This window comes from Aquarana catesbeiana, linkage group LG06, assembly GCF_042186555.1.
Source record: "Aquarana catesbeiana isolate 2022-GZ linkage group LG06, ASM4218655v1, whole genome shotgun sequence".
In the NCBI taxonomy this organism is placed as follows: domain Eukaryota; kingdom Metazoa; phylum Chordata; class Amphibia; order Anura; family Ranidae; genus Aquarana; species Aquarana catesbeiana.
In genome coordinates this window covers 264,745,312-264,771,838 of record NC_133329.1, presented here as the reverse complement: position 1 = coordinate 264,771,838, position 26,527 = coordinate 264,745,312, and the positions used below count along the sequence as shown (strand labels likewise).

Here is a 26,527-nt window from a genome sequence, read left to right as displayed (position 1 = left end):
GGCGCTATATAAGTACCTGAAATAAATAAATAAATAAATAAATCTCTAGGACAAGGCTTTTCTCCATTTGAGCTCTCCTTTTTTTGCCCCAAGCAACCGCGGCTTCCGAGGCGGCCTCCCACGCAGATTTTGGCTCTTGTCTAGGTTGGCTAGGGCCCGGTGCAGATAGCATCCCGGAGGAGCCCCCCAAATGTAGCAATGCCCCCTAGGGACTGCTTGGATTTACCCGCTGATCTGCATCGCCATGACCCTGTGAACCGTCCAACCCACCTGATACTCTGGGTTCAGACATCATTGCAATACCTTTAAGTAATAAGACAACACTCAATGTGTTTATATTCTATTAACGTTTACTGGGATACTTCAGTTAAGATGTGGTTGTACAAAGAGGTAATGGTTCAACTGAATTTGGGATAACAGCTCAAACTCAGCCAAATGACCTCTTAATAAATGTCAGTTGAGACAGGAGGCAACAACAGAATATTATATACACCTATTTACAGTAGAATACCACTTGGACATAAACTGAAAGGATAAACAAGTTAATCAGCAATACTGACAATGCTTCTAGAAAGAGAAAACCAGGCTGGCCTGTTTACCCTCTGATCCTAATGAGAGATGCAGCTAAACATGGATGGTGTAAGGGCCCTTTAAGTAGCAATGACTGAATGTCCCCGTTGCAGATCTGATGGTCTTCACCGGCAGTTGGACCTCATTAATTGTATCCAATAGGATGTAGTAACAGAGTGGTAGTATATCTTGTGACGACTGTAGCTAAAGAGAATTATGTACAGTGTTAAAATAAAGGTGCAGTGAAGTGTTCCCAAGATAAAGCTGTCTGTGCACAGTGTCCCAATGAAACAAAGGAAAGGTTTGCAAAGATAGGCAATGGCCCTCTCACCGACGACCAGGTCGATTCAACACCTTCCAGCTAGCGACAGCTAATAGACATTCTGACTGCAGATCCGCTTATGATGATCCCCCGTTACGGATCACGAAGCATGGGTAGCTGCACTGTAGAGACGGTGCTGATCAGAAGTCCAATAAACAGCAGGCAGCGCTGGACCCCTTCTCAGTCAGGTAGGAATGCTGTGGATTGCGTGGTAGGCCTCAACCTCACTCTCCATGCGTGGAGAAGTCCTTCACAAACGAGTCCCCGGAGGAAGAGAGCACTAAGCGGGTCTCTGGTGTCTTTTTTAGTTCTTCCCAGCAATCTCCCTGGTGGTAGCAAAGATCCCTGGAATATGTAGTCCTGATCCATAGTCATGCAGGGGAACTACCAATCCCACAATCCCGTTGGTTGGGTTTACAAATACGATGTCAGTTTGATAACGCTGAGCACTAGAGATAATGCGGTAGAGAGCACTAGATAATGCGGTATACGGATAGGGCAGGGAATAGCTGTTTGTTGCAAGTATAGTCCATGTGGCTACACTCCTCTAATGCAGGGTCATTTTTTACACCCACAGTCCACTGAAGTTGGGCCATTTATTATTCCTATTGACACAGGGGTATTTTTTACTCCCACTGATGCAAAGGGCTTGTTTTACTGCTACTGACCAGTGATGATGGGACATTTATTACTCTCACTGACCACCATGTAGGGACATATTCTACTCCCACTGACCTAAATCCAGTCCTATGACACTGTTTTCACGGTATTGTATAAGTAGAATTTTGTCACAGATTGTGAAATAACACATAAAATGTTCCTGAGAGCTGTAATGTCTTGTTTAATGCAGAAAGAAAATGTGTGAAATTTGAAAGTGGACCTTGGTAAGAGACAGCCTGACAGACAAGCAATTAGCATTTTCAGAATGAAACCTTAGCAATGGCAGGCTTTAGGTTTCTCTCAGGAAAGGTTTCTTTTACTCCATATAATAGCTATAACTTTGGAATAGCAATCTCTTTTTTTTTTTTTTTTTTTTTATAATTTTTATAATTGATTTATTTGTAATTCATTTTGATGGCATCCTATTTTGTGGTTAATTTAATAGCTTACAGCAAACAAATGCATTCTAGTGAAACCAGAAGAGTAATGCCGCGTACACATGACCGGACTTCTGGCAGAATAAACTCTGACGTTTCAACAGCCGGTAGCCAATAGCTGCCCTTGCGTCGTTTTTGGTCCGTCGGAATAGCATACAGACAAAAGGTTTTCCCGATAGGGATTGATTCTGTCGGAAAGATTTAAAACATGTTCTATTTCTAGGTCCATCAGAATTTTCGAAAGAGAAAGTCAGATGAAGCCCACACATGATCGGAATATCTGATGGAATGATTCCGTCGGACTTTTTCTGCCAGAAAGTCCGGTCGTGTGTACGCGGCATTAGGGAATCTTCAGTTTACAGCAGACTGATGCATTTTGTTGATATCAGATTTTGGAGGAAATAAACAGTTTACAGCAGACTAATGCATTTTGATGGCATCAGATTGTATAGGAAATAAAGACTGACGAATTTGGTGACATTAGACTATGCAGGTTACTAATAGTTTACAGCAGACTGATGAATATGGTGACATTAGAGTATGCAAGTTAATAGTAACTTACAGCAGACTGATGAATTTGATGGCATTAGAGTATGCAAGTTACAAATAGCTTACAGCAGACTGATGAATTTTGGCTGACTTCAGACTTTGTGTGATGTCTTGCAATGTGCTCTGATCTCTCTACAGGTCTTGCCCGAGCGAAGTCAATCCCCAGTCAGACGTACTCCTCAGAAGTGGTCACTCTGTGGTACCGCCCACCAGATGTTCTTCTGGGTGCTACTGATTATTCCTCCGATCTAGATATCTGGTAAATTCAACTCAAGATTTCTTGTTACTCAGAATTAAGGAGGAATTACAGTGTATGTTAATTTCATAAAATACACACAGGTTGTAAAAATATATATTTTTTAATGTGTATTTTGTAAAACAAATGGCATACCAGGTAACCATTTGTTATCATTATCTGCAGTCTTGTCTGACCAGTTTGTACGAGTTGACAGCATGATCAGTGAGGTATTTCTGCAGCTCATTGGGATAATAGTGGCTTACATTCTGCCATTATCCCCATATTTTGCTATTAAACCTACAGTATGTGTTGTTTTTTGTTTTTTTGTTTTTTACTGGCATGAATATAGATGCAACATTCAGATAAAAAGATTTTTCACTATGTCAATTTCCTTTCTGGCCATTATTAGGATTCTTTTATTTTTGTGACTATTACTGAAAATCATTTTGACATTTTAACACAGACACTGGGGCACATAATGTTATTTTACAGAGGGGATTGTATGGTTATATTGTAGTTATAAAAGCAGCAGGAGGGGAGGGCTGGGGAATGGACGGAGCTGACAGGTAGGGAGGGGGGGAGAGGACGGGCGAGAGCAGAGAGGAGAGCTGCAGATGATGGAGGCACGTAAACTGACCACGGTATCAGGGCTCAGTAGTTTACAGTCAGTGGTCAGTTTACAGGGGGGAGGGCAGAACCAGGCAGGATCAGCCAGGTATTTTGTATGATACAGGGGTACAAATTACATAGCACAAGCAATGTGCTATTTTTTATGCTTTAAGGGAACAGGATCTATTTTTTTTTTTTTTTTTTTTTTTTTTAGGGTAACAAATTCTTTATGGTTCCTTTCACAGAGGCTGTTAGGGGGCAGTTAAAGCAGGAGATTGATTTTGCTTTTTTTTACAGCTCACCTACAAGTGGACATGGTGCCACTTGTGTGCACACAGATTGCCTTGGCCAAAATGCTTTGCATCATGTTGTGGACATTTTAATACTACATTTTAATACTACATGCAGATTTTGACAGGCAGCACTGCCTGTCACAATCTTCCATGTATGTGATTGGGGCCATGTAGCAACTTTGAGCAGACCACTCTACAAAGTAGAATGTAATCCCTTCTTAGTCTAGGTTCACATCTATGCAGTTGCGGTTGATGCATTTTTGAAGCACATTTTGTGTTTTTTTTTTTCTCTTTAAACTCTCTGTATATAGCTGGTTGCTTTCCCACGGCCGCCGCATCCTTAACAACTAATAAGTCATCAGCTGTCAGCAGGGTTCCCCACTGACAGCTAAATGTAAAAAAAAGAATTGACAGGAAAGAAATTTGTGAAAAAAAATGGCATTGGGCCCCCCCCCCAATCCATACCAGACCCTGAGCTTATCTTACCCTTAACAGAAATCAATGCCGCCCCCCATTGAGCACCAGCCTCCACTGAGTCCACCCTGTGAGAAAGGGGCCTTATTGTTAAGCACTAAGCGCGGTTTTATTTTTATTTTTACTAGTGTACTGAATTCAGTTGACATAACCTCAAATTATTGGAAGCTGCTGCTTTGAACTCAGGACGGGTTCCTAGGCTGACCCTGTGCCACAGGTCCCAATATGAGTAACTTGCTGCAAGGAAAGGGATGTAAAGTGCACCTGTCCTCCCACTGAACAGGACTGCTGTCACCTGTCAAAGTCACCCACTTCCACTTCAGACTGGCCACTATCTCTTGAAGGTTAAAGTGTGCATGTATTCAGATGTACTAGTTTTATAGAATATTCCGGTAAACCTTTTCTGTCTCAGCCCAATGCTGCTCAAATTGAAAGACTGAATTGCTTGGCTCTAAATGTGAGGTTTTTAGATACCCCAAGGTTACACTCAAGCTGATCGGGAGCACTTCTATTAGTAAAAGACACAACAACTTCTTCCTTTAATAGTGTTCCTGTTGACGAGAAAGTTCAGGGTTTTCATGCAAATTTTGCATTATTCATTATACATATGTACAACGCAGTTAAATAGCTGATATCTGGATGTGCATTGGCTGTGCATTAACTAGGTTCATACCTCTAGTGGTGCATAAGATAGCTTAGGTGCAATCAGAAGAGAACCGGTGTTGCCCATACCCGGAATTGGAGAAAAGTCCATAGCAACAAGTCCTTGTATAAAAGTCCAAAGCTTCTGGCCCCTGATTAAATGAGTACACCCCTTTTGAAAAGTAAGGTTTTAATCAATATCTCAATGAACACAAGAACAATTTCCAAAATGTTGACAAAACTAACTTTTATAGAACATTTGTCTAACTCATTACATGAAAGTAAGGTTAAAAATATAACTTAGATTACAAAATGTTCAGTTTTACTCAAAATAATTGATGAAAAACTGAATACACCCCCCCCCCCCCCCCCCTTAACAAAAACTACTACATCTAGTATTTTGTATGACCTCCATGATTTTTAATGACAGCACCAAGTCTTCTAGGCATGAACAAGTTGGCAACATGTTGCAACATCTATCCTTTTTCCATTCTTCAAGAACGACCTCTTTTTGAGCCTGGATGCTGGATGGAGGGTGATGCTCAAGTTGTCTCTTCAGAATTCCCCAAAGGTGTTCGATTGGGTTCAGATCAAGAGACCTTGGCCACTAAATCACTTTCACCCTGTTCTACAGAAATGCAACAGTGACCTTAAATGTGTGTTTTGGATCATTGTCACGTTGGTTTAACCTAAGTTTAACATAATGTACTATGTTAATGTACTAGTATGCAATGCATTCTAGCACATTATGACATTAACTTGCAGGTTAGAAAAAAAAAAAAACACCCTTTTTTTACTGCTTTACTACAAACGGTTTACTACTGCTTTAACTAACGCTCTTTTATAAACAACTGCCTGCTGGACACCTGTAGACTAAGCCTTTTTCTGACACTTGTTGCTTACATGTTTAAGCCCCTGTTCACATCGGGACGATTTGACATGTGATTTGACATGTCAAATCGCATGCCAAATCGCACCCTATTGCCAGCAACAGCGTTGTCAGAATTGTTGCGACAGCAACTTTGCGGTGCCTGCACCGATTTCCAAAAGTAGCTCCTGCTCTACTTTTGGCAACTGTGAGTGAGTTCAATAGACATCTGTGCATGAACCCGCACAGATGTCTTGCAAATCACCCCCAAACTCGCAATGAAATGTGGGTTTGAAATCGTGCAAGTTCAGCTGAACTCACACGATTTCAAACCTGCCTCCAATGTGAATGAGGAAAGGATGGATGATCCCTGATGAAGTCACGTGGGTGTGATGATACACGTCAGAATTGAGCGACAGATAGACTGAACGTGACATAGGAAGTATGAGCTCCCCGCTCGTGGATTACATGCCTTGTTTACTGTTTTTAAATGTGAGTAAAACCAACTGTTTTTTATAAATAAAATTTTGGCAAACTATATCACACTATTGGAGACCCCTCTTTTTTATGTACCACCATTACGGAGGGCACTAGGTGGAACCCCAGCATCACTTTGGAGGAGGCACTATCGCCCACTCAGTCCCAAGGGCTGCTCTTACTACAGAGAGATCCCCACAGACAGGTGGAGACATAAGGATCCCTTACGAGAATTATCTATACATAATGCTGTTGTCTTACAGCATTAGTAAGGTGAGAGGCTTGTGAGCACCGAGGTGTCATAGTTACTATAAGAAGAGACACCAATCACTTTTTATTCACTTTTTGGAATGCGGAAGAATAAAAGCACCTAGTTGTAGCTGCACATTTGATTTAGCATTGTCTTCACTTGGACTTTTTTCACTTTTTATTTATGTATTAGTCATTATTATTGGCACCTTCATTGTGGACATTTTAGAAGTAATGTGCATTTAATATTTATTTGTCCGTTTGTTTTTATCTTATGAGCAGTTACTCTATGTGCACAATTATGTCATTCATTGTATAGAAGTACATATCTTACTCATCTTATATCACTCATTCTACATTTATATCCATTTTTTTGGGCACTTGACAGCGCAACATCATCACTGTTATTTATACATTTTATTAGCCACGGATTTGCTTACCGGTGTTTGCGGCAGTTAAAGTAATTGTAAAGGCTTGTGTTTTTTTTTTTTTAAATAAGAAACATGTCATACTTACCTCCTCTGTGCAGTTGGTTTTGTACAGAGCAGCCCCAATCCTCCTCTTATTGGGTCCCTCTTCACTGCTCCTAGCCCCTCTTTCCTATCGAGTGCCCCTCAGCCAGCAGCTTGCTACAGGGGGCACCTAAGCTGAGTCAGAGCTCCGTGTATCCATTCAGACACAGAACCTGACTTGGCCCCGCCCCCTCCTCTGATTGGCTGACTGACTTTGATTGACAGCCATGGGAGCCAATGGGGGTGCAGCTCTGTCTCAGCCAATCAGGAGGAGTGTCCTGGATGGCTGAGGGGATCTTGGACATCTCTGGAGAAGAGGCTAGGGTAGATAATTAGGGGGGGTGCTGGGGAGGCTGCTACACACAAAAGGTTTTTTTGCATATAATGCATTAAGATAAAAAACCTTCTGCCTTTACAACTCCTTTAAAGTAAATGGTGGAATACCACTTTGTTTAGATGTCATGACATTGCTTCCGGGTTACTAGATCTGAGACCTGGTCAAAGTCAATTCCTGTTTTTTTCGGCTCTCCAGTAGAGCTGCACGATTCTGGCTAAAATGAGAATCATGATTTTTTTTTTACTTAGAATAAAGATCACAATTCTTGCGGCGTAACATCATCTTTCACATTATACAAAAAAAAAAATTGGCTGACTTTATTGTTTCGTTTTTTAAAAATTCATTAAAGTGTATTTTTCCCCCAAAAAATTGCATTTGAAAGATCGCTGTGCAAATAGTGTGACATAAAATATTGCAACAACTACCATTTTATACTCTAGGGCAGTGATGGCGAACCTTGGCACCCCAGATGTTTTGGAACTACATTTTCCATGATACTCATACACTCTGCAGTGTAGTTGAGCGTCATGGGAAATGTAGTTCCAAAACATCTAGGGTGCCAAGGTTCACTAGCACTGCTCTATGGTCTCTGCTAAAAAAAAAAAATTATATAATGTTTTGGGGTTTTAAGTAATTTTCCAGCAAAAATACTGATTTTAACTTGTAAGCAACAAGTGTCAGAAAAAGGTTTAGTCTTGAAGTGGTTAAACTGCCCTCATTTACTGAAGTTCATCCCTTTGATCTATTCTAAAAGAACTAAATGTTATAATGTTTATAGTTATCAGCGATGTTGTGATAAACTTGGCAGGCTGCTTGTTTTTTTTTCTTTTTGACAGCAGTCATCAGTGAGCAGAGAACACTGCACTGAATTGAGGAAATGCTTTTTTAAGATTGTGAGGGAGTAGAATTGCTTTGATTGTTTAACGATTAACTGCACAGCTCTAGTCTCCGGCCAGCCGGCGGATGTGGCGGCTAGTCGCTCGGGCCTCCTGGTGGGATGGGAAAGCCCAGGCGCGAGGGGGGGATTAGTCGCATCAGTTGTTATTACAAGAAAGCTGACCGTCGGCTCTAACAAATGGCTCTAAAAAACGGCAGCACAGGCATCACCCGGCACAACCACTTGAAGCAGAATGACATACAGGTACGTGATTTTGCGGCAAGTGGTTAATGAACAATTATACTCACATGTAGTTCAATTCTTGTTAGTTAGGATTTTGTTGTCTAAAATTTAGCTTTGCTCTTAAGAATTTCATTGGGGTGTATTCATTTTTGCAACATGGTCTTGAATGAATGTTAGGAATTATACTTTTTTGTGTGTGCAAATTAACAAATCTTGGTTGTAATCAATGGCCCCCATTTGTGGGAGTATTTTGTAGCATAGTGTCCCATAGAAAATGTTGATTGTGAAAGGAAAGTAAAGGTTTTCTGACAAATCTGTTGGGGTATACTCATTTATGCTGAGCACTGCGTATATACAGTATCTAAAAAAAACTGAGTACACCCCTCACATTTTTGTAAATATTTTATTACATCTTTTCATGTGACAACACTGAAGAAATTACACTTTGCTACAATGTAAAGTAGTGAGTGTACAGCTTGTATAACAGTGTAAATTTGCTGTCTCCTCAAAATAACTCAACACATAGCTATTAATGTCTAAACCGCTGGCAACAAAAGTGAGTACACCCCTAAGTGAAAATGTCCAAATTGAGTCCAATTAGCCATTTTCCCTCCCCGGTGTCATGTGACTTGTTATGCCCTGTACACACGGTGGGATTTTCTGATGGACAATGTACGATCAGAGCGTGTTGTCAGAAATTCCGACCGTGTGTGGGCTCCATCGGACTTTTTCCATCGGATTTTCAGACACACAAAGTTTGAGAGCAGGCTATACTTGATTTGATTGTAGCCGTATTAGTGCAATTGTGACAGAGAAAATTGAGTACTGTCCATGATACTTTTTTTATTTGCACTAACATACAATTTTTCAGGACAAGCTTTCGGGGTATGTCCCCTTCTTCAAGGTCCAAGCAGTACTGATTCACAAATTTTTAAGCAGAATGTTAAAGAAGAAAAAGAAAAAAAAAAAAGAGAAAACCAAACACATACAAATCAATGGTAATAAAGATAGCAGCAGAGTTAGTGAGATAAGACAGAGGGAGAGCTATAGAATGCAGGGGGGGTTACTAGTCACAGAGGGGTCGTAAAACTTTAGCATAATGTGTAAGGAAAGTAATATCTAAATTCAGGCCATTATTTTTTGTGTCAAAAAGAAGTATCATTCTTAGTTCAAACGTTTTCCTTTCCTGGATGGTTCTGAAAGTGTGAGGTCTTCTATAGTGTGGTCCGGTTGTGAGAAATGATGTCCCACAGGTGTGCATAAACTGTCTTCTTTATGTTCTTTGATGGTATGTCTGTGCAAATTCATCCTCGCTTGCAACTTCTGTCCTGTTTCACCAACATAAGATCCTTTGCTGCACCTTTTGCATTGGATGAGGTACACAACATTACTGGAGGTACAGTTGTAAGATCCCATGATATTGAAGGTCCCATTTGTGTGTAACACTTTTGGATAGATTGATCTGGTTGCATAGTTTTTGCAGCGTTTTTTATAGCAGGGTTTGCTTCCATTATTTGTGACTTCATAATCAGAGTGAAGTTTCCTGCTGATTAGTTTGTGTCTGAGGTTGGGTGGTTGTCTGAAAACCAATATTGGGCGTTGTTGGAATATTCCTTTCAGAGTTTCATCCTCTGTGAATCTTGGGCAGCATTCACAAGCCAGGAAATCCAGGCAGACCCATTATAACAGGAATGCATACACTTACCGAACATATCTCAGGCCTTGTAGAAAACATGTTAAAACCTTTAGTCATGAACACTGCGAGTTTCCTGCAAGACACCACTGATTTTCTGAACAAGCTTAACAATATAAAACAATTACCACCAAATATACTTCTAGTCACTATGGATGTAGAATCTCTGTACAGTAACATTTATCTAATTTTCCGACAACAAAATCCGATCGCATCAATTCCGTGTGTGGACAATTCCGACACACAAAGTGCCACGCATGCTCAGAATAATTTTCGAGACGGAACTGCTCGGTCTGGTAAAATTAGCATTCGGAATGGGTAAAGCACTTTCGTCAGGCTGCAATGTTTTAAATTGTTTAATGCAGCGCACTCTCTTCTTCTTTATAATGCTATAAGAATGAAGTAGTTTTGCTGCTCATATTCACAAAGAGTTCTCACAAACTTCTTTCTTTATTATGTCTGTTGATTTCATCAATATAATATTTGCATTTGTCACATCTGACTCAAAAATTAAAATTTTTTTTGTTTTTGTTTTGGTTAGTATTTTTTTCAAGCCTGATCTTGATCTTTTTTTTTTTTTAACTCCAGAATATTTTTGGGTGTGTTTTGTGTGTCAAGTTACCACAACACCATTATTATCTTGTATTATTTAATCTCAAGGAGGTTGCTTGGTGTTGGTGTCTCTTGTTAATTTGACATTGTATTTTAGAAATGTACCTGCCTCCTCACAAACAAACTGTCCTTTTTGAAGGAAAACACACATAGGCGAGTATAATTGAAACAAAAATTCCTTTATTAAGGGGTCCTAACCAAACAAAGAGGGAGGCAACGCTGGAGAAACAGCAGAAATTGGCAAAGCCTTTGGCCACCAGGGCACACATCAATTATTTCCAGAAAAAATTGGTGGCCTGAGGAGTCCATATATAAGGGAGTTCAATCTGGTCCAGAAGTCCAAGAGATCCTGAACAGCAGCAGATGACATCTGTGTCCCCAGGCTGTGGTCATACAAGAGCCTGCATCTTTTGTCAGACCAGACTGAACCCAGGTCATCACTCTCTGGTCTTCCTTCTACGCTTCCTTCCACGCTGTGTCTGTGGTGGTGGAGTTGTGGCAGGAGGAGGAGGATGGTCCAACTCACACAGGTGGGTATTGGGTGTTATTTCGCCCCTCACCCCCTTAGTTAAGGCTTTATAAAGAATGTCCTCACACATGAGGCGTTGACCCTCCTGCATGCCCTGCAGTTTGGTGGCAGCCATGCAGGCAAAGGCCTCTTCAGGAGTGGGGGTGGCTCTGAGGGTCGCAGAAGCCTCCTGAATCAGCCTGAGTGCTGAATCCTGCACGTTACTCCCCTTCCTGGGTCTTTTGTTTTGAAGGTGGAGGGGAGGGACCTGCGATTCTGTCAGGCTCCTACTGGGCCCGGCCTTCTCCTAGCTGCCTCTTAGCCCCGCCTCCTCCTGGCTGCCCCTTACCCCCGCCATCTCCTGGCTACCACATTCCACAGCCTCCTCCTCCTGTGTGCCACATTCCACAGCCTCCTCCTGGCTGAGGTCTTCCTGTGTATGAAAAAGGGACATAGTTTTAGTTTTTTCTTCATCAATCACACACAATTTTCATCTCATGACTTGCCAATTGAATGTTAACAAATATAACAGACTATCATTCTGAGCCCAGCATTTTTCATTCTTGTCCCAATTATTTTTGCCCACCACTGTCTATTGATATGTAAAACACTTTATTAAATCAGCAATTAGTGATCAATAATAACATCTAGTAAACATCATTTATTTATTGACCAGAAATCTGTATAACAATGCTATACCTGGCTCCAACTGGGCTCCTCCACTTCTTCCTGGCTGGAAGTCCCAGGTTGGACATCGGAAGCCTCAGCTGGGGTGGAAGATAGGGTGGAAGGAAGAGTGGAAGGTAGGGTTGAGAGGGATTCCCTGACATCAGTCTGGTCTGACAGAAATCGCAGTCTCTCATAGTACCAGAGCCTGGGGACATAAACCTCATCTGCTGCAGCTCCTGATCTCTGGGAATCCTGGACCTTCTTGTGCTCCCTAAGATAAGTGCTCCTCGGGCCACCAATTTTGGCTTTTAAATAGGGGATGGTTGCCGTGGGGACCACTGGCTTCACCAACTCCAGCAGTTTCTCCAGCGCTGCCTGCCTCTTTTGTTTATTATTGTATTGGGGGTGTTTGACCTGCCACAGACAGGGTAGCTCCCTGTATTTGTCTATGAACAGGGGGAGGAAATTGTGGTCATTGAAGCCATCCATTTTATCTGCAATACACAAGACAAACCCTAATGTCAGGCTAAATCTTGTCCCAATATAGGCCTCAATCTAGAATCAGTATAGGCCCAAGTTTAAATGTTACCTTCGTTATCACGATCAGGGCTTCCAAAGCTCCTTCCTCCGCTCACAGATCGTACGTACTACGCACGTGTGTTACGCTTTATATACACTGCGCATGCATGAAACTACGCCCGCCCCTGACGTTCTTTCTAGTCTATTCTCCGCCCCTTCTCGTTCGGCGCAGTGGGGGAAGAGCACATGGCGGAGACACAGCAGGTGCGTGCTAATTACAGCAACGAGGAGGAGGAAAGCCCGGAGCCAGAAACGTCCCGATCCCAGAGGAGACGATTTAAGGCATCAAATATGTCCTTTGGGGAGATGTTGGCGATGGTGGACATCCTGAAAAGGGCCGACTATGATGGGAAGTATAGACCTTACCCCAACCCCAATGTCAGAAAGGCCAAGATCGTGGCGAAAGTAGTCAAGAGTCTTCACAGGAATTTTGGGGTATGACGATCCAAGGATCAACTCAGGAAGCGGTGGTCGGACCTCAAATTAAGGGAGCATGAGCAGTACAGAAGGATCAGGAGAGTGCTGCAAAAAAGTAAGTAGTTGTGCTGTGTTCCTATTCTTTATTTTTCTAACGTTCGTGCTGCTCCATGTGCTTTTCTTTACTGTTGTACAGTTTAAAATGGCAACTTTCATGTTCATGGGCACATTATTCGTTCGTATGAAACATTGTTCGTTCAGCAAAGAAAACACCATGTTTTGGACATATGCATTTGAATAAATTTTTGCTAGCCTACTTCTCTTAAAATAAATTTGGTGTCTAGATGGGTTGGTAACTAGAATAAAATGCAAACTAGATTCTGTGTAAGGAGAGGACACTCAGCAGCTGTTTACACATCTGGATGCTGGAGCACTAGTGTGTGACACCAGAACACGCTTTTTATTAGGGGGCCCACACAGGTGCTCCAGTCTATACTATAGGGGTGTCTCCATCTGTGAAGCTTGTACAAAACAGGTAAGTATTCAAGCTTGACAAAGTGACAAAAAAAATTCTTCATCTTGGAACTCTGGCAAAACAGACAATTGTACCCCACTTCCATGTTCCTATTTCTGCCATCAAATATCTGTGTGCTAAGTATATCTTTTTTTTTTTACATAGGGGAGAAAAGACTCGGAGGACAGCACTCATCCAAGGAGACCACAGACCCCCCACCAAATGAGGAAGTGGAAATCCCCCAAAGCCAACAGGAGGAGGAGGAGGAGGGAGACGTGGTGGAAATAGTCACCACAACAGGTGAGTGTCTGTGACCACAGGCTCAGGTAAGAGATGGATGCCGGAATATTTATAATATATGGTGTGTTTTTGTTTTTATATTTTTAGGTGATCGTGATGTTGTGGATGAAGGACATTTCACCAGTGAGAGTGCCCAGATCCTGATCAGGGAGATCATGGGGTGTAATAGGGACTTGGAAAACATCCAGAAAAACATCAATGATGTTAAAACCAAAATGAAGAACATCATTGATGTTTTAGGGAGAGTTTAAAACACCTCCAAATCCCTTACTTTTTTATTGTTTTTTGAATAGAAACATTTTTCAGATTTTTTGACATATTTGACAAATACCAAATTTTGAAGATGCACACAGTGTGTCAACATGTGCTATCTGCCATCACAGGAGATCAATGTAGGCATTTTGTGGGTGCAACCCCTTCCTCAATAATAAAGTAGTTGAGAGGAAGGGGTTGCACCCACAAAACACGTCCCTTGATCCCCCATGATGGCAGCTAGCACATGTTGACATTCGTCAATTTGTGTGCATCTTCAAAATTTGGCTTTTCCAGGGGTGACTTCACCCCATCTGAACGCAATATCAAACACAGTTTATAAATACTCATGTCTGATATTGCCTTCAATTTCTATAAAAGTTGAACTTTGTAAGTTGTAAGTTCCAGATTTGTGTATTTCTTGTTGCTTTTAAACATGCCTGTTTTACCTTAAATGGACATTTCTAGTTTTATTAATGTGACCCAAAAAATTGTTATTCAACAAACATGTTGGTTTGTTTTAAAACCCTTTTCTAAATGCACATGTGATTGTGCTGGTATTAAAAATATTGATAATCAAGAATGTGTGGATTATTGTTTCAATGCTCCAAAACTTTTGTTGTGTTCAAATTGGTGTTTTCTGTGACAATGGTGGTTATTTCCTAAGGGCAAATCCACTTTGCACTACAAGTGCACTTTCAGTGCAGTCTCAAATGCACTTGTAGTGCAAAGTGTATTTTCCTTTAGTAAATAACACCCAACAGTGCTTTCTAATGTTACACAATCAAGCCATTTTTAGGACTACACACATTTCAGTCAGGGTCAGCTAAAAGAAACACAAGCAGTAAATGTCAGCAAATATTTTAGTAGTTAAAATTATTTTTTTATTTAAAAAACGTCTCAGACATTGTCTGGCATATTGATGGCCCCCCTACCCGCAAAGTATTCAAGGTATCTTAGACGGACCTCGTGGGCACTCAGGGGGGGCAAGCCAGGACGGCCAGCTTCAAGCGCCGTCAGGGTTATTTCATTTACATGAATTCCGGCCTCAGGCCCAACTGAGGCAGCATAGTTGGCAGAATTTTTCCTTAAAAAGTTGTGGAGAACACAGCAAGCCAGGATGATGTGATTCAGTTTATACTCCGCCATGTGTATGGGTGTAAGAAATAGGCGGAACCGGCTGGCCATGATTCCAAACGTGTTCTCCACCACCCTTCTGGCTCTGGCCAGCCGATAATTAAAAACCCTCTCGTCCGGGGTGAGGGTCCTCATCGGGAATGGCCGCATAAGATGGTCCCCCAGTGCAAATGCTTCATCTGCAACGAAGACGAATGGGAGTCCTTCCACATTGTCTTCTGGAGGTGGCAAGTCCAAGCTGCCATTCTGGAGATGCCTGTAGAACTCCATCTGGGCGATGACTCCACCATCTGACATCCGGCCATTCTTCCCCACGTCCACATACATGAACTCATAAGCAGCCGACTCCACCGCCAACATCACAATACTATTGAACCACTTATAATTATAATAGTATGACCCTGAGTTGGGTGGTGGGACGATGTGGACGTGTTTCCCATCAATTGCCCCTCCGCAGTTAGGAAAGTCCCACCGCTGGGCAAAGTGGGAGGCCACAGTCTGCCATTCCTGTGGGTTGGAAGGAAACTGTGGAGTCAAACAAGAAAAATAAATTAATCATTTTGCACATAAACATGGAAAGCAGATTAGACACAAACATTCTTGGCCAACATCAGTATAACATTTATTTTAGGGAGTATTTAAAGACAAAGGTATAAGGTCCACCTATCAGATTCCCCCCCTCTCATGGGCCATTTGTAAAATTTTATTGGGGGAGGAGATGTTTTTGGACAGGTAACCCTCTCCACTTCATTGAGAGATTAATGCCTAAATAATGTGTCTTACTTTGGTCAGCCCCTCCTTACTTTACACTATTGGCAGCCCACTGGACAGGTAAGAAGTGTCATAATACAAAGATATAAATACACACTGTACACATTTTATCACATTTTTACATTCTGCTATTACCTATCAAGATAATAATAGGATACAAAAACTTTAAACAGTACCATTTGAAAGTATTCAGGCAGGCCCTTGCACTACATGCTTTGGGGAATTCATCCATAAATCTGACCACAAAAGAGGTGGGTATAGTGTGTATGGGTTTGGCAAAGTCAGCAGGTAGAGGATTGTTATCAGCTGAGTTAGCATTTGGGGGGAGGGTTCCAAATGATTTTGGGACACCAAAAAAAAAAACCTCTGGCACTGAATTTAAAGCACAAATCACAATTTTACACATTTTAGGGGGTATTTAGGGTAAAGCACTACTATGGAGCTGACAAAATACATTGTTAAGTGACTACACGAGGTGAATATAGGCCCAGGAGAGCATGCTGGGGAGGTAAGTAAAGGCAAATATGTATGAAAGACAAAAAAAATTAATTAAAAATCCAGCATGCATGAGGACAAAGGGGACATTCACAGCATATTACAATCATGGTAATTAGGGAATGAGGAAAGAAATACAATATATTAACAAACATTAAATACAATAAAATGTGATGTTAAAGGATAAAAATCTTACCTTAATATACTCCTTCTGCAGGACCTGGATGATGGCAGAACAGGTCTCCGGGATAATGATCCCCAGAGCCTGGGGGAGATGCCTGTCGAGAACTTGAGGTCCTGCAGGCTTCTCCCCGTCGGCAAGTACCGCAGGGTGGCGACGAGCCTCTGCTCCAGAGTGATGGCTTGCCTCATGCAGGTATCCTGCCTGCTGATATAGGGGGGTCAGCAAAGCCAACAAACAGTGACATACGGGGTCCGTCATCCGGAGAAAGTTCCTGAAATCATCAGGATTATTCTCACGGATCAAAGGCATGTGACAGAACTGGTCACGCTGGAGCAACCAATTCTTGGTCCATGAACTCCTCCCCACCCTGTTCATGGACTGGACTTGTGTCAAGGTAAGGACCCCAACACCAAGCCCCCGCACAGCATGAACTCTACGATGAGTACGAAAACGGTCGGCTGCTCAGAACGAAGTAACAGAACGCACTGAAGAACAGCAAGGCCTGTGAAGAGCGACCTGAAAATCAGTAACGAACGAACACGAACACAATGACAAGTCAATTGTACTCGCTGCATGCACTGAAGACCAGATATAAACCCACAAGCACAAACTGAACAGCAGAAAACGATCTGAAAACCACGAGTCTGAAAAAGCACGAATCGTCTCTCACCAAACTTTTACTAACACGAGATTAGCAAAAGGAGCCCAAAGGGTGCTGCGCTTGGTTCTGAACTGCCCTTTTATAGTCTCGTTGTATGTGGTGTACGTGACCGCATTCTTGGCGATCGGAAATTCTGACAACTTTGTGCGACCGTGTGTATGCAAAACAAGTTTGAGCCAACATCCGTCGGAAAAAATCCATGGATTTTGTTGTCGGAATGTCCGATCAATGTCCGACCATGTGTACAGGGCATTAGTGTTACAAGGTCTCAGGTGTGAATGGGAGCAGGTGTGTTAAATTTGGTGTTATTGATCTCACTCTCTCATACTGGTCACTGGAAGTTCAACATGTCACCTCATGGCAAAGAACTGTTGCTCTACATAAAGACGGCCTAGGACCATACAGTGGTTTAACAGGATAGGTTCCACTCAAAATAGGCCTCACCATGGATGACCAAAGAAGCTGAGTGCACGTGCTCAGCATCATATCCAGAGGTTGTCTTAGGGAAATAGACGTTTGAGTTCTGCTAGCATTGCTGCAGTGGTTGAAGGGGTGGGGGGGTCAGCTTTCAGTGCTCAGACCATACGCTGCACACTGCATCAAATTGGTCTGCATAGCTGTTGTCCCAGAAGGAAGCCTCTTCTAAAGATTATGCACAAGAAAGCCTGCAAACAGTTTGCTGAAGACAAGCAGATTAAGGACATGGATTATTGGAACCATGTCATGTGGTCTGATGAGACCAAGATAAATTTATTTGGTTCAGATGGTGTCAAGCGTGTGTGGCGGCAACCAGGTGAGGAGTACAAAGACATGGTGGTGGGAGTGTCATGATCTGGGGCTGCATGAGTGCTGCCGACACTGGGGAGCTACAGTTCATTGAGGAAATTTTCCTCTAATGGGAATTTGTAAGGCAAGAGTCTTCAAACAATAATATATAAAAAAAAGTATATAATTTTATTATCAAAAGTTAAAACATGACAAAAATAAATAAAAGAGGTGGATGCCAGCAGATTCAGATGGTGGTGACAAAAGGAGTATACATATCTGTTTACAATAATGCAATTAACCCCACACAAACTGTTTCAGCAGGGGGCTGTAAACAGAGGCCCGACACGTTTCAAGGATGTAAATGTTGAAACCTCTTCTTCAGGGGATGATGGTGAGGTATATGATTATCTAAAAACATTTTGCAAAGAAAAAACAGGATAAGCAACACCGTGAGAACCAAACATGATATAATATTTGAATACAGTCATATAACATAGAGATCAAAATTTAATTAGTGTGTTTAATAAATGTTCTGACCGTGTTACTCCTAAGCCAACATTGAATAGCATCCAACTTCAAGAAAAAATGGGGCGGAATGGTTTGCCGTCAGGGATCAGATCCGTGAGCCAATGCTTGTCACCGAAAAACCGCACAAATCCACGACCCAGGACAGAACACAAAGGGCGTCCTACCACTTGTAATGTGACACCACTGATATCAAATGTCATAGAATATACCTGTCAGCTGAGGGAGAGAAGGGACAATGTAATAGAGCCCATCCCATAGATGTAAGGAAAAGGTTAAGCCTAAATAGGCTTACACCTGCTATAGATTTAGTGAAATGGGAATGTATATATGTCCTATACATACCTGTTGACACATGGACGATAAATCACTCCTAATAAGGGATGAAGGGATATCACATGAGGTGCTGTCTGGTCAGGGATAGTATTAAATCCCCCAGTGAAAAAAAATCACACAAAGGTAGAGCGGTGGAAGCGTCTGCCGAAGCCCCACACACATATCGGCGTTCAGGAGGAGATGGCGTCACACACTGGAGAGAGCAGACACATGCTGGGAGGGAGCTGACATCCGCGTCAGGGGCCCGCGGAATGCTGATCGCCATGGCAACGGGATAAACATATCCCGGCCCCGCACGATCATGGAGAAGGAGTCCAAAAGTGCCAAACAAGAGGATGACACATTGGCCCCCGTGCACCGAGTGGACTATCCGGGCACGGACCAGCCAATTCTCCTGTCCAGCACCGGCTCAGGATCCAAGACCTTGGCAGCAACAGACATTCATTCCAGGGACTTAGAAGGGATGCACAGATGGGAATAAAAGAAAAATCAGGGAAAACAGGAGACAGAGAGCAAGAAGGAGAAAGGGAAAAACTGTACAATGAAAAAAATGGCATAAAAAATGAATGAAGGGAGGGGGGCATATACAGCTGTCCATGGTGATCAATGTGTAGAAAGCATATACATGTAATCTATACAAATATACATATCCATATAAGATCCCATACCCATCCTCCTAGGCTATCTTACATTAGTGCGGTTATGACAGTCTGCATATAACAAAAATGTAAAGGAGAAAATTTAACCACTGTACCCCAAGGAGAACGTATGTGGATGATTTACATCAGTTTAATGAGGGTTTCACAAGAATGGGGCATGTTCACCCCGGGGGGGTCCCACTCAGACCCCCCAGAGGTGAAGCCCTCCAAGAAAGGTCAAAAAGAAATGGCGTCAAACAAGCCAGGTGGCTTGGTGGCCTGAAGGCGATAAATCCATTTCTGTTCTTTTTGCAACAGGGTTTTGTTCCAATCCCCACCGCGTAACCCTGGGTGAACACAATCTAAAATCAGGAAGGACACTTTGGGGAAGATTCCCACATGGAACGCAGAAACATGTCTTCCCAGTGGTAAGCTTGGGTTACATGATTTCATCGAGGCTATATGGCGGTATGCCCGCTGCCAGAATTCCTGGTTTGTTTTGCCAACATAGTAGCATGCACAGTCACAAATTAATAAGTATACCACACCGATTGTTTTGCAGTTTGCAAAATGTTTGGGTGCACTTAGGGTGACCATTGGGTAGTTTGATATTTGGCTTGATGTTCATGAATTGGCAATACGGACATCCGCCACATCAGAAGGTTCCAGGACGTTTACAAGGATCTCGTTTACCCACGCCACCGCCTAAATATACGCTGGACACTAAATTAACCCTAATGGATTTGGCACGCTAGAAAGTGAAGGACAGTTTGTCCTGCACGAAGGGGCCAAAGGCTTAACCTTTTCCTTACATCTATGGGATGGGCTCTATTACATTGTCCCTTCTCTCCCTCAGTTAACAGGTATATTCTATGACATTTGATATCAGTGGTGTCACATTACAAGTGGTAGGACGCCCTTTGTGTTTGTCCTGGGTCGTGGATTTGCATGGTTTTTCGGTGACAAGCATTGGCTCACGGATCTGATTTCTGCAAACCATTCCGCCCCATTTTTTCTTGAAGTTGGTTGCTATTCGATGTTGGCTTAGGAGTAACACGGTCAGAACATTTCTTAAACACACTAATTAAATTTTGATCTCTATGTTATATGAATGTATTTGAATATTATCATGTTTGGTTCTCACGGTGTTGCTTATTCTGTTGTTTTTTCTTTGCAAAATGTTTTTAGATAATCATATACCTCACCATCATCCCTGAAGAAGAGGTTTCAACATTTACAACCTTGAAACTTGTCGGCCTCTGTTTACAGCCCCCTGCTGAAACAGTTTGTGTGGGGTTAATTGCATTATTGTAAACAGATATGTATACTCCTTTTGTTACCACCATCTGAATCTGCTGGCATCCACCTCTTTTATTTATTTTTGTCATGTTTTAACTTTTGATAATAAAATTATATACTTTTTTGATATATTATTGTTTGAAGAATCTTGCCTTACAAAGTCCCATTAGAGGAAAATTTCCTCAATGAACTGTAGCTCCCCAGTGTCGGCAGCCCCAGATCATGACACTCCCACCACCATGTCTTTGTACTCCTCACCTGGTTGCCGCCACACATGCTTGACACCATCTGAACCAAATAAATTTATCTGGGTCTCATCAGACCACATGACATGGTTTCAATAATCCATGTCCTTAATCTGCTTGTCTTTAGCAAACTGTTTGCGGGCTTTCTTGTGCATAATCTTTAGAAGAGGCTTCCTTCTGAGACAACAGCTATGCAGTCCTATGAAGACTCTTGCCTTACAAAGTCCCATTAGAGGAAAATTTCCCATTGTGTAGTCTTATAGGGATGTGGGCAAGGTGTCTTCTTCCACAAGGTTCCTGTCACTATCCTAGTATACAGTTCATTGAGGGAACCATGAATGCCAACATGTACTGTGACATACTGAAGCAGAGCATGATCCCCTCCCTTCAGAGACTGGGCCACAGGGCAGTATTAAAAACATGATAACGACCCCAAACACACCTGCAAGATGACCACTGCCTTGCTAAAGAAGCTGAGGGTAAAGGTGATGGACTGGCCAAGAATGTCTCCAGACCTAAACCCTATTCGGCATCAGCAGGGCATCCTCAAACGGAAGGTGGAAGAGCGCAAGGTCCCTAACATTCACCAGCTCTGTCATGTTGTCATGGAGGAGTGGAAGAGGACTACAGTGGCAACCTGTGAAGCTCTGGTGAAATCCATGCCCAAGAGGGTTTAGGCAGTGATGGAAAATAATGGTGGCCACACAAAATATTGACACTGGGCACAATTTGGACATTTTCACTTAGGGGTGTACCCACTTTTGTTGCCAGACGTTTAGACATTAATGGCTGTGGGTTGAGTTATTTTGAGGGGACAGCAAATTTACACTAACATACAAGCTGTACACTCACTACTTTACATTGTAGCAAAGTGTCATTTCTTCAATGTTGTCACATGAAAAGATATAATAAAATATTTAAAAAAATGTGAGGGGTGTACTCACTTTTGTGAGATACAGTGTATATACAGTAGAGGCGGAAAGTATTCAGACCCCCTTAAATTTTTCACTCTTTGTTATATTGCAGCCAGTTGCTAAAATCATTTAAGTTCATTTTTTTCCCTCATTAATGTACACACAGCACCCCATAGTGACAGAAAAACACAGAATTGTTGACTTTTTTGCAGATTTATTAAAAAAGAAAAACTGAAATATCACATGGTCCTAAGTATTCAGACCCTTTGCTCAGTATTTAGTAGAAGCACCCTTTTGATCTAATACAGCCATGAGTCTTTTTGGGAAAGATGCAACAAGTTTTTCACATCTGGATTTGGGGGTCCTCTGCCATTCCTCCTTGCAGATCCTCTCCAGTTTTGTCAGGTTGGATGGTAAACGTTGTTGGACAGATATTTTTAGGTCTCTCCAGAGATGCTCAATTGGGTTTAAGTCAGGGCTCTGGCTGGGCCATTCAAGAACAGTCACGGAGTTGTTGTGAAGCCGCTCCTTCTTTATTTTAGCTGTGTGCTTAGGGTCATTGTTTTGTTAGAAGGTAAACCTTCGGCCCAGTCTGAGGTCCTGAGCGCTCTGGAGAAGGTTTTCGTTCAGGATATCCCTGTACTTGGCCGCATTCATCTTTCCCTCAATTGCAACCAGTCGTCCCGTCCCTGCAGCTGAAAAACACCCCCACAGCATGATGCTGCCACCACCATGCTTCACTGTTGGGACTGTATTGGACAGGTGATGAGAAGTGCCTGGTTTTCTCCACACATAGAGCTTGGAATTAAGGCCAAAAAGTTCTATCTTGGTCTCATCAGACCAGAGAATCTTATTTCTCAACATCTTGGAGTCCTTCAGGTGTTTTTTTTAGCAAACTCCATGCGGGCTTTCATGTGTCTTGCACTGAGGAGAGGCTTCCGTCGGGCCACTCTGCCATAAGGCCCCGACTGGTGGAGGGCTGCAGTGATGGTTGACTTTCTACAACTTTCTCCCATCTCCCGACTGCATCTCTGGAGCTCAGCCACAGTAATCTTTGGGTTCTTCTTTACCTCTCTCACCAAGGCTCTTCTCCCCAGATAGCTCAGTTTGGCTGGACGACCAGCTCTAGGAAGAGTTCTGGTCGTCCCAAACGTCTTCCATTTAAGGATTATGGAGGCCACTGTGCTCTTAGGGACCTTAAGTGCAGCAGAATTTTTTTGTAACCTTGGTCAGATTTGTGCCTTGCCAAAATTCTGTCTCTGAGCTCTTCAGGCAGTTCCTTTGACCTCACGATTCTCATTTGCTCTGACATGCACTGTGAGCTGTAAGGTCTTATATAGACAGGTGTGTGGCTTTCCTAATCAAGTCCAATCAGTATAATCAAACACAGCTGGACTCAAATGAAGGTGTAGAACCATCTCAAGGATGATCAGAAGAAATGGATAGCACCTGAGTTAAATATATGAGTGTCACAGCAAAGGGTCTGAATACTTAGGACCATGTGATATTTCAGTTTTTCTTTTTTACTAAATCTGCAAAAATGTCAACAATTCTGTGTTTTTCTGTCAATATGGGGTGCTGTGTGTACATTAATGAGGAATGAGGAAAAAATTAACCTAAACGATTTTAGCAAATGTCTGCAATATAACAAAGAGTGAAACATTTAAGGGGGTCTGAATACTTTCTGTCCCCACTGTGTATATATATATATATATACACTGTAGAAATACAGTGCCTTTAAAAAGTATTCATATCCCTTGAAATTTTCCACATTTTGTCATGTTACAACCCATGTTATTGGGATTTTATGTGATTGACCAACACAAAGTGACACATAATTGCAAAGTGGAAGGAAAATTATAAATGATGATTTTTTTACAAATATCTGAAAAGTGTGGCGTGCATTTGTATTCAGCCCCCTTTACTCTAATACCCCTAACTAAAATCCAGTGGAACCAATTGCCTTCAGAAGTCACCTAATTAGTAAATAGACTAATCTCTGTATAAATACAGTTGTTCTGTATAGCCCTCAGAGGTTTGTTAGAGAACCTTAGTGAAAAAACAGCATCATGAAGGCCAATGAACCCACCAGACAGATCAGGGATAAAGTTGTGGAGAAGTTTAAAGCAGGGTTAGGTTATAAAAAAAATCTCAAGCTTTGACCATCTCACGGAGAACTATTCATTCCATCATCCGAAAATGGAAAGAGTATGGCACATCTGCAAACCTATCCAAGACATGGGCGTCCACCTAAACTGACAGGCCAGGCAAGGGGAGCATTAATCAGAGAAGCAGCCAAGAGGCCCATGGTAACTCTGGAGGAGCTGCAGAGATCCACAGCTCAGGTGGAGTTTTGGCCTAAAAGTAAAACGCTATGTGTGGCAGAAAACGAACACTGCACTTCGCTCAGAACACACCATCCCCAACGTGAAACATGGTGGTGGCAGCATCATGTTGTGGGAATGCTTTTCTTCAGCAGGGATAAGGAAGCTGGTCAGAGTTGATAGGAAGATGGATGGAGCCAATTACAGGGCAATCTTAGAAGAAAACCTGCAAAAGACTTGAGACTGGGACGGAGGTTCACCTTCCAGCAGGACAACCACCCTAAACATACAGCCAGAGCTACAATGGAATGGTTTAGATCAAAGCATATTCATGTATTAGAATGGCCCAGTCAAAGTCCAGACCTAAATCCAACTGAGAATCTGTGGCAAAACTTAAAAATTGCTGTCCATAGATGCTCTCCATCCAATCTGACAGAGTTTGAGCTATTTTGCAAAGAAGAATGGGCAAAAATGTCATTTTCTAGATGTGCAAAGCTGGTAGAGAAATCCCCAAAAAGACTTGCAGTGAAAGCTAGTTCTACAAAGTATTGACTCAGGAGGACTGAATACAAATGCACGCCACACTTTTAACATATTTATTTAAAAAAAAATTGAAAACCATTTATCATTTTCCTTCCACTGCACAATTCTGTGCCACTTTGTGTTGATCTATCACATAAAATCCCAATAAAATACATTTACGTTTTTGGTTGTAACATGACAAAATGTGGAAAATTTCTAAGAGTATGAATAGTTTTTCAAGGCACTGTATGTATTGAAAAAGTATTCATATCTCAAAATGTTCCCCATTTTTTTCATGGCTAGGTATATCCAAGAAAATAAAGTGAGATCAATAGACAGGTGGTATGTGCTCCAACTAAAACAAGCATGCACATTGAGCAGCAGTCAGTTTTTAATTCATCATAAAATCCAGTCTATTCTTTTAAGTACACGGTACATCTTTAAGGGCAGAAGGGCATAGAAATGAGACATAGGTGAGGAAAAAAAAAAAGGAAAATACGTAGCTATACAGAGCCTGGCTCTGAATAATATTCTGTGTTTTGTATGCATGCAGTCCCTGCTAGCATGAACTGCAGAAGTAGGATGAAAGACAATACAAACTGCTTTATCCTGCCAGTGGATGATGGTGCAGAATACCAAGTAGCGGCATAATATTAAGAATCGCTCCAATTTTAAAACAGTACTAGTGATATTAGTTTGCTAAGCCTAAAATACCTTGTAACACAAATAACCAATTTCCAATGTACAGTATATATGACTTGAGTTTAAAGTGACAATAAATTCTGCTTTAAAAAGAAAAAGGCTATTCAAGTATACTGTATATTCTTAAAGCTGAACTCCAGGATTCTGCTATATTTTATTTAGCAGAAGATGCTCTCCGATGGCCCAATTAAACTGCAGCCAGATTTGATCAAAAAGTGCTTACTTTTTGAGATCTCTGTGATTTTATAGCTTTGTGATGTCATAGCGTTCCACCGAAAATCTGCTTCTGAGCACCAGGAGGACTTTAGATATAGCCATACATCTCATCTGTGCTGCTATAGAAAACTACATTTCCCATGTTGCTAAGGCAAATTAAAACATGATGGGCGCATGTGCAGGTGAAGCTGAGGACAGAACTGAGGGTTGTTGGTGTGTCTGCACATGGAGCGCGGATGCACGTAAAGTGGGTGGATCAGACTGGGAGTCTGAGACTCCTGGGTCCACCCCCCTGCAGCAAGTCAGGCGTAATTACATCACCGCTCACTGTTTAAAGTACTAAAGCAGGGAAGTTACAAGACCAGTGGCAAGGGGGATAGATTGCATAATGGCCACCAGTCTTATGTATGGGAAGTTAAGGGAAAAGTGCACTGTAAACCACTACAGAAAGGATAATTTTCTCACTACTTGGATAGTAATCAATGGAAAGAATAACATTTTGCTTAAAGGTGTGAATGCACCTTTACAATGATGCATTCATATTTCTGCTTTAACTCAAAAGAATGCCTTCTGTTGCTCCCAGCCTCCCTCCAAATCGCGACATCCTTTTTTTTTTTTGATGCATGTTATCACAACTAGTGAGCACTGCATGTTCCAAACAAATGTGAATCAAAGGGAAATGGCGAGGATTGGGAGTTCACAGAGGACGTTACAAGGAGGCAGAAAAATAAATTCATATTATGAGACAATTTCATAAAAAAAGTCTACAGGGTCATTAACCACTTAACAACCGTGCTATAGCCGAATGATGGCTACCGCGCGGCTCGATAACTCTGGGAGGGCGTACATTAACGTCCTTCCAGAATCAAGCTCCCAGGCGCGCACACGG

The 26,527-nt window shown here is 41.9% G+C and overlaps 1 protein-coding gene across 4 annotated transcripts in view; it reads left to right on the top strand.

The window, feature by feature from the left end:
- CDK15 (cyclin dependent kinase 15) overlaps positions 1 to 26,527 on the top strand; it is a 438,173-nt gene that overhangs the window by 166,277 nt on the left and 245,369 nt on the right. For all 4 annotated transcript variants that reach the window (XM_073633297.1, XM_073633299.1, XM_073633298.1 and 1 more), the window contains one exon: positions 2,677 to 2,797. In XM_073633297.1, coding sequence (XP_073489398.1) covers positions 2,677 to 2,797 — 121 coding nt within the window. The remainder of the gene's footprint in view (positions 1 to 2,676; positions 2,798 to 26,527) is intronic.